Source organism: Poecilia reticulata, linkage group LG10 (genome assembly GCF_000633615.1).
Source record: "Poecilia reticulata strain Guanapo linkage group LG10, Guppy_female_1.0+MT, whole genome shotgun sequence".
NCBI lineage: Eukaryota > Metazoa > Chordata > Actinopteri > Cyprinodontiformes > Poeciliidae > Poecilia > Poecilia reticulata.
In genome coordinates, this window is record NC_024340.1 from 18,959,013 (window position 1) to 18,970,754 (window position 11,742).

General features: G+C 39.7%; 1 protein-coding gene and 1 long non-coding RNA gene across 2 annotated transcripts; one reads left to right on the forward strand and one right to left on the reverse strand.

Annotated features, from left to right (window-relative positions):
* The first annotated feature begins 1,782 nt into the window (after positions 1 to 1,782).
* grxcr1a (glutaredoxin and cysteine rich domain containing 1 a) lies at positions 1,783 to 7,858 on the forward strand. The gene is made up of 4 exons (XM_008420544.2): positions 1,783 to 2,315; positions 5,527 to 5,766; positions 5,846 to 5,911; positions 7,518 to 7,858. The coding sequence occupies exons 1-4, from the start codon at positions 1,917 to 1,919 to the stop codon at positions 7,692 to 7,694; spliced, it is 882 nt and encodes a 293-aa protein (XP_008418766.1). The 5' UTR covers positions 1,783 to 1,916; the 3' UTR covers positions 7,695 to 7,858.
* A 711-nt stretch (positions 7,859 to 8,569) lies between these two features.
* Positions 8,570 to 10,165, reverse strand: LOC108166636 (uncharacterized). Its single transcript, XR_001776972.1, has 2 exons — positions 9,714 to 10,165; positions 8,570 to 9,093 (listed from the first exon to the last, which is right to left on the reverse strand). It is a non-coding gene; the product is annotated as an uncharacterized LOC108166636 (long non-coding RNA).
* Between the last annotated feature and the right edge of the window lie 1,577 nt (positions 10,166 to 11,742).

The window sequence follows — 11,742 nt, forward strand, 5'->3', positions numbered from 1 at the left end:
CCAGAGTCACAGTTACACTAAACGTTGACTCATTTCAGAGAGAACAGCAACCAATCAGTCTCAAAGAATGAAAGCATAAAGAAGCTCAAAACACATCCCCAGTGAGGAATATGACTCTCTGTAGAGTTTGTCCTTCTGTTTGGGGCCATAATGCTGAAATCTCACTGGCCGATCATCAGCTGCCAGAAAGAGGAGGAGCTGTCACCGCTCTAAGATGACATGTCACATCTCCAGGGAGTCGCTTCATCACCTGTTGAGCAGACGTGGGCTCTCATGCAGATGCTCTCCTGTATTGTGCTTGAATGACACCTTATATGGCCCGGTCCTGTTTGCTCTCCCCCAGTAACCTCAGTGAACAGCTGCACTCTCCCTTCGGTTGTATACTATTGAGGAATATCACCTTACTGTGAGTTATAAGTTCAGACACAAGGAGCAGCTTCATTCACTTTAGTTTTCACATGAACATGGAAACTTTCTACTTTAAATGCAAAAATTCACAAAAAAATTTAATATCTTTTTTTTTTAAACAAAAGATCATGAGCTATCTGGGTTTTTTTTTTTTTTTACAAAAGATAATGAGCTATACCTCATCAGCAAATCACATGTAATTGTTTTTGAAAAACTGTTACAGTTACAAACAACCATTGTTAATTACAGACAGACAAAAAGGAACATTACATCATTGGTTCCAGCTCCTGAACACTCAAACAGGCCCACACCACCACACTACCACTGCCATGTTTGACTGTTAGCACCATGTTATTTTTCTAAAATGTTGTTAGTTTTACACCAGATGTGATGGGACAGAAACATTTCGTAAAGGTTTTGGGGATCATCAAGATATATTTTAATTAAATCAGTTCAATTTATTTGATTTTAAATGTCTTCAACAAATAATTGAAAATAAACTGAATCTGTTATTTTTGTAAAGTGACTTAAGATCAGATTCTTTGTGAACTAGTACTTCACTGAATTTAGATAGGAAAGGTTGGTTAGAGCCGCTGCTTTGCAACAAGAAGGTCCTGGGTTCAAATCCCATGCCGAGGTATTGCTGCATGGTGATGGCATATTCCCTGTGGCACAATCCATAATTCAATGCAGCCAGTAAGCAAAGTTTTAACTATACTGATGATGTAACCTTCCAACCTTACCTTACATACAGTGATCTACACCACCAGTGAGTTTGTGCATGGTTGTTTGTCTTGTGGCGACCTGTCCAGGGTCGAGCCTCTCACCTGATGACCTTTGGAGACAAACACCAGCACCCCCATGACCCTGCATGCATGAGTAGGTATACACATTGGATGGATGAATGCTAATAAACTTTCAGTTTAAAAATGTTCTATGATAACCAATTTGCAACAAAACTGCGCTCAAATTCAATGAGTAAATATTTGCAATAAAGTAAGATAAATACCTCAGTTTTATTGCAATGACAAATTAAAGGTGTCTGTCATGCAGCAGGAAATAGAAGTTGGCTTCATATTGGTAAAAGATTTAAAACTGCTGCATTCACACCACAAAATTATCTGAGATCGTTTTATAATCTTCTTTCAAGGCAGCTAATTATTTGTTCTATTGATTTAAGAACGTAAAGTTTCTGTCAAAGCTTCAGTGAAAACTCCGTAAACTGTGATAAATAATTCAACGAACACTATCACTTTACTTGAGATAAACCTGCTGGGTTACCATGGTAGGAGTGCATACATTATTTACTGGCTGAGTCAATGTGACTGCAAGGCAGCTTACTGGCTCCCAGTCGTTTTTAGATCCCTTCACACAGCGAGGATTAAACGTGGTATTAATCCATGGCAAACAAAATACCGTGTCTGAGCTGAATGTTTACCTCCGAATGAGAGGGAAGGAGCTGAACTGCAGTGTGCTGCTGGACCATGTAACGTGGCAGAGAGGTCGTGATGGAGGGGACAGTAGTGATGGAAGGACCGGAGAAGCCACAGAGGCGGGTGAGGTTCCGGGTGGCTTCAGGGAACAGTGGAAGGGTCCTGAAGGAGATGTTCAAAGATGAGGGGCCCTCAGACTCCCTGGATTCAGATTGCACTAGCAGCTCAGATGCCGAGCGGGCCAGCACCCCTTCTACGTCTGGAGACATCCAGGGAAACTTGTACGGATTCCTGGGCTCGGAGCTGGACGACAGCGAGAGTGAGCCTGATGAGCTGCTCATGTACGCCGGGGCCACCAAGGACTGGACGTTCACCACCAAGAGGGTCAACATTCTCAGCAAGAACGGGACGGTTCGAGGGGTCAAACACAAAGTCAGCGCAGGTCAGGCGCTCTTTGAGAACCTTCCTGATGGTGTAAGTACCGGTTGGCCATAATCACATTATTGCCTTAGTGGTCTTAAGACTTTTTTTCTGAGCTGCATATAGAAGCTGCAGTGCCTCTGAAAAAAAACATTCAAATGTTGCTAAATTACAACCTCAAAAATTCATGATATTTCATTTATTTCTATAATGGACTAACACTAGCAGTAGCAGAAAGTAGTGCACAGTTGCGGTTTAGTGACTTTTAGTGCCTTTTTTTTTTAGAAAAAAAAAACGATGGGCAAACAATATATTCGGCCTCTGTTACTCTGATGCTCCTCAATAAAAGTGCTGATCAGGTGAGAGAAAGATTGACCTTTGAACCCCTCTGCAGGAGAAATTCTATGTGTGTTGGAAGACTGGCACAGGGTATCACCATCCCCATGGTGAAACATAGTGGAGGCACCATGCTGCTGTGGGGAGGATTTTCAATCTTGTAAGAAATTGTAGTAGAGGCTAAAAAATGTTCAAGATCCAGGTGGAGGTTTATGTTTGGACAGGGTAATGAAAGCTGCAATGAAATTAAAAAATAAAAAGACCTAAAAGTGCTGTAAACAGATGGTCTTCATGACGTCTCTCTGAATTTGAGCTTTGTTACAATAAAGAGTGGGCATAAATTGTAGACTATATTAGCGAGGCTAGTAGATTCATACCCTACAGACTAGCAACTGAGGGTAGTTTTACAAAAACATTTGACTTAGTTGTGTTTAATACAATTATTAGCTAAATTTTGTTGTACGTCATAATACAGGTAGCACTGTTTATCCGTCACAAAAAATTCCAACAAACGTATTGATGTTTGTGGTTTTAAAGTGACAAATTTGAAGTTGTAGCTCTATAAATACTTTTCAAAAGCGCTTTTTGAGGCGAACCAGAACAAGCGCTCCCAAGCGAGGATGAGCTCACACAACAATTAAAGATTAATGATCCATTTCATTAAGTGTTTCAGGTGAAACTAATCAGGTTAATGAATTCAGCACTGCTTTCTAGTATCACAGCACCGTCTGCTGCATGTCGCTCCAAGGCAACACTGAGCCTGTGTGCTCACCAACTGAATGATGTCATATGAATGTAAAAGTTATTCAGGATTTTGAAACTCTTCAGTTAAGTCTGAAGCACCCAATGCAAATTATTTACTTCAAACATATATTTACAAAAAAAGGGGGGGGAAATCCCATTTTAAAAAGATGGTAGATATGTAATTATCATAAATCTAGTTAGAAAATCGGTTTATTTGGGTCAAATCATAGCCAAGGGCCTCCAAACAGGGATAATGGCATTCAATTAACTTTGTTAAACTAACTAACTTGTAAATGTTTTTGAGGGTACAAACAGGGTCAGATTTAAACAGCTATTGAATTCCAATAATTAAATTTTTCATAAACATAAAATATTTCATTACACAAATAAACTAATTTGCATAAAGTAGGTAATTTTACAGTCTACACATCTGTCAAAGTCTGTTGAAAGAACAGCTGTCAAGCTGAAAGTCCTTCACTTTCTGCACAAGGAAGGTAAACCATGTTGTTAAAGAAGCTGCCCGTTGTGTCCATGCCTTCTTATGTAACAATTTTGAGATGATATTGAAGTAAAGCCATCCCAAGGGCTAAAACCACTAATTTTTTGAGTTAAAGCTGCTGACTTTTCCACATTTTTTAAAACTGCCACCATGTTGTGAAGATGTCTGATGAAATGCACAACTCCCGGTCAAAAGCAACCAATCAGAGCCTGAAGGAAGGTCTGTCAATAATCCTCGTGTACACACAGCTAAATGTGCTAATGGCAGAGAAACAACTTAGTGCTCCAGGAAAACCATTTATCCTCCACATCAGCAGCTATGCTAACTAGCCTAAGCAGACATGGCAGCCTGTGTTTTGATGAACCAGCTGCAGCGCTGCAGAGAACACGAGGCAGGATGCAATGGGCGCATACACTAGTGTGATTGATAGTGGTAAGACCCTCCTCCTGATTCTGATTGGTTGATTTTAACTGAGTGGTGTATTTCTGGAGTTACTATTGGTAATCACTATAGGAGCTCATTTTTCCCCCCACAGATGACATGTCTTATTACCACATAATGATAATTATAACAAATATGTCAAAAACATATATTTAAAAAAATAAATAAAAGTTATATACTGCAGTTTTAACCAAACCCAATGTCAGAAGTGTTTTACTGGTCTAAGGAGGGAAAGAACTACACTATTGCTCACGTTTTCTGTGGAGATGAAATTAAATATTGTATTTCATTTTGGAAATCAAGATCACAAAGTAACAGAACACAAGCTGCTTGAGATCCAGTTAGAAGTCATTTACCGCATCTGCTGACAAGGAGAAAAGGGGATGAACTCTAAAGATCTCTGACAGGAGTTGAGGGAGTTTTTCTATGTAAATTAGGCAAACCTGGACTTCCTTCTGCTGCAGGACTAGGATTTAATGAAGGTGACAGTGGAGGTGAATGGTGCTGCTGTGTTGGAATGAGGTGCATTTATACTGTGACATAATGAGTGAGAGATTTTGTTTAGAACATTTTTATGTACTTATTTTAAATTTAAAAAACTTACTGATATGAAGGTTATTATACCTTTTAACAAACAGATAAAGCCAGACGATGACGCTATAGCTTTTTACGCCTCTGACAGATTAATTCACAACTTATGCATGTATTTGAGACACAGCTATGGAGTTCTGAGTTTTTAATAAGGTTAAAAACAATCCCCCCCCGCCCCCCCCAAAAAAAGCTTTTCTTTTACTCTTCAGGTCAATCAAATAATTCCATCAGTCCTAAATAACCTAAAGCAGCAATCATGACTAGATTCAGGGCAGCCAAGGAAGCATTTTATTTCTAAAGTGTGTTTTATGTTTAGATAAACGTACTGGTTACAATTATTTACTTTTGATCATTTCTCTGGGTTATGAAAGCCTGCCTTCTATGGGTTCAAGTTTCTCAGTTAGCTGTTGATGTGATATTGAATTCTTCAGATATTAAAAGCACAATTTGGTTCCCTAAAACAAACTCTTGATGAATAAACTCAGTGCTAAACGCGGAAAAAACAAACAAACATGTTTACTTGTATTTTAATTAGCTGAGGGTGAGGAAGAAGGACATCAGTAACACAATCCACAGTGCAGTGCAGCCAAGGAGCAACGTTTCAACTTTACTCATGATGTAACGCTCTCACCTTTCATTTTCGACCTTCCTCAGGCGCATTTACCACTCGAGTTTGGGCGCATAGTGATCTACACCACGAGTTTCCGGGTGGTGAGGACCACTTTTGAGCGCTGCGAGCTGGTCAGGAAGATCTTCCAAAACCACAGGCTGAAGTTTGTGGAGAAGAACATCGCTCTGGACAGCGAGTACGGGAAGGAGCTGGAGGAGCGGTGCAGACGTGTCGGCGAAGCCCCCTCGCTGCCAGTCGTGTTCATTGACGGACACTACTTTGGGGTCAGTCCCGCACGCTGCTTCGTAGCAGCTCCAGGCGTCGGTCTCATGCGCGTCTGATGGTTTGTAACTTGTTTTGCAGGGTGCTGAGAAAATACTTGGCATGAACGAATCAGGAGAGCTGCAAGATCTACTGACAAAAATCGAGGTTAGGTTTCCCCTGCAGCCAGATTTGAAAATTATATTATTAATTATAGATTGTGGGCAAATAGATGAACTAGCTGGAAGTGTGTTTTCCCCCCCCAGTTTCAGTTTGATGCAGACTAACAATACATAATTCATTTGTTTGCTTTGAGATTTATTGGCGTAATCATTATACCAGCAAAATTTCCATGTCCTAAAGCAAACAATTGAATTGAGTGCAAACAAGAACAATAAGCTCCTCTCACTCACTGTGTCATCAATAAAGCATGTGGAAAGGAGCTATAAATTTCATGCACATCAATATAAAGGCATCTGTAATAGAGGGGCCGTTATTTATTGATTTTACACAATGCATTTGGCTCCATAGTGTGAACTATAATCCCTAAAAATAAATATTTCAGCTTCCCCCTCAGCTGTGGTTGGCCTTCCTCATCCTTTGCTTTAATTTTGAATTCAAATTCCCTCCAAAAAGAAACTAAAACTAGATCCAAAACTACAATGACATTTAAGTCATAGCTGTTGTTTTTTTTTTTTTTTAGCCCCCGAGGGCAATTAGAAGGGTGCCGCCCTGAAAGGTCATGCATGCAAAAATTAGCCTGAAACTGTCCAAAAACATTGGTGATTGTGTGTTTGCAAGCATGAACACCAAACTATTTTGAATGTTAATTCTGCGCAACAATAGGAGACTGGCATTTTGGGAAATGCACTCATTTTCTGTGTAGTGGATGAGGAGAGGATCACAGTGTACTCTGTCTTTTAAATGTTAAACTAAGCAGAGAGGGGGGGGGGGGAAATTACTTTGAGGGCCTTGAAAACAATAAACCCCTTTCAACTTTTCTCATTTTGTCACATTTACCTGTTTGATAAACTTAAATGGTTCATAATGGTGAAATGGAGGAAAGGGATACTTCGTTTTCAGTTAAAAAATAAAATATTCTGAAGAATGTGGAATTTTGTATTTCATCTACTGAGTCTGTATTTTGAATACCTGTGCCTGTTAAATAAAATCATTCCCCACAGGATGATACTGCCACTACCTTTATTTACAGTGGGGACGGTATGTTCAAAGCAATGCAAAGTGCTAGCTTTGTGTCCACACTGAGTGGATAGAAAAGTCTACACACCCCTGTTAAAATAAAACAAATTTGTTCAATTCAAATGAAAAACAAATTACAAACGGGCAATGAGAACGTGCCCTACCGCTTCCCTTCAACTTTTGTGTTGTTCTATCAAATGAAATCCCAACAAAGTACTCTTTGAAGTTAGAGTATGCGATGTAACAAAATGTGAAAAGATGTACAGAGTGTGAATACTTTTGAACAACTAAAAATGAAAGCCAAACAATTTGATAGTCCATTTTGCAAAATCTGCCTGAATTTAAAAACAACGAGCGTTGAAAGAAATCACTGTGGCCTGCAAAAAGATATATAAAGTCTGCCTTAATCACAGTAACACCATAATTTCAAAGATTGCTTTTCACAGATTTGATTACATCTTGTTAAAAAGTTTTTTTTTTTAAACCTGGACTTTATCTGCACATGGAACATAGGCACTGTTGGCATTTGAAGCCTTTATCCAGAAACTAAAACTACACTTTCATCGTCTCTCAGAGGGTTCAGCATCCCCAGACGTGCCAGACCTGCGGAGGCTTCGCCTTCATCCCGTGCTCAATGTGCCATGGCAGCAAGATGTCCGTGTTCCGCAACTGCTTTACGGACTCCTTCAAAGCCCTAAAGTGCACTTCCTGCAACGAGAACGGCCTGCAGCCCTGTGCTAGCTGCAGCTAGTGAGGACGGTGTGATGCCTGGACCAAACATCCCACTTCAGGACCAAAAACAGGAACCTGAAATGGACAGCAGCACGGCCAGTGAAACACAACACAGCAGGATTCTTTCTCCTTGGCCATTATCATTGTGAAAACTGGAATTTCTAATAAAATCTGCAAACCTTCTGATTGTCTCCGTGTCAGTTGGATTTCCCTGAAGCATATTTGATTTGTAAAAAAAAAAAAAAACATCCACTGAAGGGTTGTGAACTAGCTTGCCCTCTGGGAAACATAAGCTTGTTAGTCAGGAGGCGTCGTAATTAACAAATCTCTCGTCACTAATCCTATATCAGACACGGTTGGATAACAGACACTCGGGACAAACAGTGAAAGTCAAGGGCTCAATTTTCAGACAGTCGAAGGCAGCAAACTGGAACTTTGCTCACAGGGAAGCACAGAAATGAATTCAAACAGTAACATTAAAAACCCGCCAAAAAGCTCCTTGTTGATGCAATGCTTAACCATCAAAAACAACATTTAAGCCTTTGATTTTGTTGATACAATCTCCGTTTCCCAAGTTGTGCTTGGGCACACTTGGGCAATTCAATTAAAATATGAAGCTCATATTTCACACAAATCCTTGTATGAATTTAGTCTTGATTTAACACAAACAAAAAAATCATTAATTTAGTCTAAAAGTATCCTAATAATGTTTAGGCTCAGTGTTGAAATGCCAAAAAATAAGAACACTTAAAAAAAAAAATTCTCCAACTTGTTTTTTCAGGCCTTGCAAGATCTTGTGTCCTTGTGAATGACTGTAGCTCTACTCCCTTGACCTGTATTCTTGATCCAGGTATTATTTGAAGATGCATGAAGAATGAATGACAAGCAAAAATATAAGAAAATTTAAATACATTATGTTTATTTTTATTAACCGTTTTATACTTTTGCTGAACATATCATGCATTAAAGACCATCTGTCCCAATAATAAGGGAAACGCAAAGTCTACATTTTCACACAGTGTACTTTGTGAAAAATGCAGGAAAAAAAAAATACAGTTTTGGTCATCAAAGGTTTACAGACATTAACTATAAGATACTTAATTTACAAAGGGACAACTATTTCAAGCAGACTCACTTTTTTTTTTTTTTTTTACAAATAAGCAGATTCTTATCATCTGTACTAGAAGTAAAAGAGGTTTTAGGGGCAGCAGCGGCTGATTTCGCTTCTGCTCCTGGCCGGCTCTGGTTGGCAGCAAATGTTGGGTGCGCAGCGCAGCTCAGCTCTCTACGCTGTCATAGCCCTGTACAATGCTGCTTGAACATTATTAGACAAGGCAGCACCGTAAAGAGGCTAAAAGCGTAGAGCAGTTTGACGGTGATCAGCAGAATGATTCTCCTCCAAGATGCTCCTCTTCCACCTGCGATTCAAGCCAGATAAGCGACCGTTATTAGGACAGTTTCATTACTGAAGGCTGGCAATAAAAGATGATGACAAAAAGCTCGCAGCTTTAGTTTTGTCGGGTGTTATGATGTGACACTCTGGGTTTTGTGATCACAGGCTTGACGAGATGGGAGAAAATCTGAGGCTCCAACTGTGTAGGTTCGGTGCGCCCCCATCTGTGGGGTGACTGAGATGAAAAGACGGGAGAGGGGGTTGAAACACAAATGGAAGATGCATCGAGGATTTTTCCTCCCCCCCTCTTCACAATCACGCTTATAAAAGCCTAAAATAAAATGTATAAAGGGATAATAAGAGCGTCATTGTTAGCGCTCAGTTGCCGGAGATGGGATGATGTATGAGGGCGATCAGCAGACACGGTCTCGACGCTCGTCTAGCAACCTGGTGATCCGGTTGCTTTTTTGTTTTGTTTTGTTTTTTATTTCTCTCAATGAGCATGTATTGTGTGAAGATGGGGCGATATGATCGGAAACGAGATGGGCAGTGGCGGAGCTGACCTGGGAATGGGAAGACGAGACATGACACTGACGATGCGCGCAACACCCAGAAATGTTCAGACAACATTCAATGGTTAAAAACCTGCAATGGTGGGATCGTCCGCACTGCGTCCGCTCTCCAAGGATCTGCGAAAAAAAAAAAAAAAGAGAAAAAAAAAAAGGTTATTTCAGTCGAGTAATCGAGCGTGGTCCGGCCGCGGTGCGGTGCGTAATGTTTTTGAATGGTCGGTCAATGCGCAGACTGGTTGGAAATGACTGTTTTTATTGACGTCAGCGTACAGGCTAGTGCCCCCCTCTCTCATCCCCACAACTGCACCATCTAATGGCTTTACATTCCAGTCAACCATCTGGGGTTCAAACAGGAAGCAGGCTCCCCGATCTGCTAAAAGAGAGGCTTGAAATTTGACTTAAGGGGCCCCAAGATGTAAACATCTGCAGAGCACAGTGTCACGCAAACCACCAAAGATATTACTGATAGTCTGCAGGTGCAGAATTTACATGCATTTGTCAGAACCATATTGATTTTTCTCACCTTAGGCGCAAAATAAGCCTGGACTTCTTGAAAGGGACCTATAAATACAACCCATATTGGTAAAAGCTAAGTGATTTAAAAAAAAAAAAAAAAAAAGCCTAAGCTGAGTGTCAACTTACTTGGCTAAAAAGGTGTTGCGTTTTGTGTTGGTGTTGCTGATATGGGTTGAATTTAGAGAACCCGATTGTGACCCTTACAGAAAACACGCTGTGAACCCAGAACCATGGAGCATGAGAAAAGTATTCATGAGGGTCTCAAACACATTAAAGTTGGGTTTAACCCTCCTGTTGTCCTCGGGTCAAAATGACCGAGATTTGTATGTGTTTTCCCTATACACAGAAAATGAGGACAACAGGATTAAACAACTTAAACCCAACATTTAATATTTGTGTCTTTCTGGACTTTAATAAATGCTTGCATATTGTGTGATGTTCTCCACCTGCCTGTATAGGTTTCATTCCCTTCAGAGTTGGGCCCACAAGGGACCTAGATACCATCTACATGCAACCTGTGGTGACAATGTCATGATCAGTTGTATTTTTATTTTTTTGCTTGTTTCAAAGTCCCAATAGACTCGCACATAAAGCAGAAGACTGTTTGCATATTTTTTACTAAGCTAAAACATATATGTGGGCCCCAAATTAATTTTGCTCTGGTTTAATAAACACTAAATGGTTTTGGGTAGATGATGGATTTCTTTTACAGGTCTCACTTTTGGGTTTAATATAATTTATATCAGAAAACCAGTTAAGCACTACGTAAACAAGGTAACAACTTCAAAATTACACAATCAATCTAGGGCCCATATGGGCCCAACATGGGCCCCACTTTGTACCCAGAGTTGTTTTGCATCAAATTAGTATTGGCGATTAAAAAGGACCCAACATACAAGATTCAACCACAGCTTGATTCAAAGTTCAAAATGACGTTAAAAAGCTGACAATGACTTACACAGGTAGAACCAGTCAACATGTGCATTGGTAGGGGACTTGGTGTACCTGAAGACCTATTTGGGTTTATTACATTTAATTCATTTCAGCAAACTCAGTTGTACAATCTTTATAGATATAAATAGCAAATTGCCCTGTCATTCCGGTCACATACGTTCCATTGTATTCCCTTAGATTTCTTGAATCAAGATGGCAGTTTTACATAAGGTAAATATGTAATTGATGCACATATTGGTTCCTTATGTAAGTAACTGACTGATTAATCACACAACTTGTATGAGAAATGCTACCAAAAGTGACAGAATAAAACACCATGATTCAATAAATTATTTCAAATTTATTCTAAGTCCTTCAGCAGCAGCAATATTAGTAAAATATCCAACTATTGACACCTTCAAAAAAAAAAAAAATATATATAAACCCATCGTCCATGAACAGAGCCGTACGACTACGGCCCACCTCCTGAAGCAGAGAAGAAGCTTGTGGCAGGTGTTTGAGCTGCAGCTGCAACTGTGTGCTGACAGAATTTAAAAAAGAAAAAAAAAGCGCATTTATGCTGAATTGTTTTCTTGTTTTAAGAATAAATGAGCAGAAATACTAAAATGGGGATTGATTTTTTTTTTTTTTTT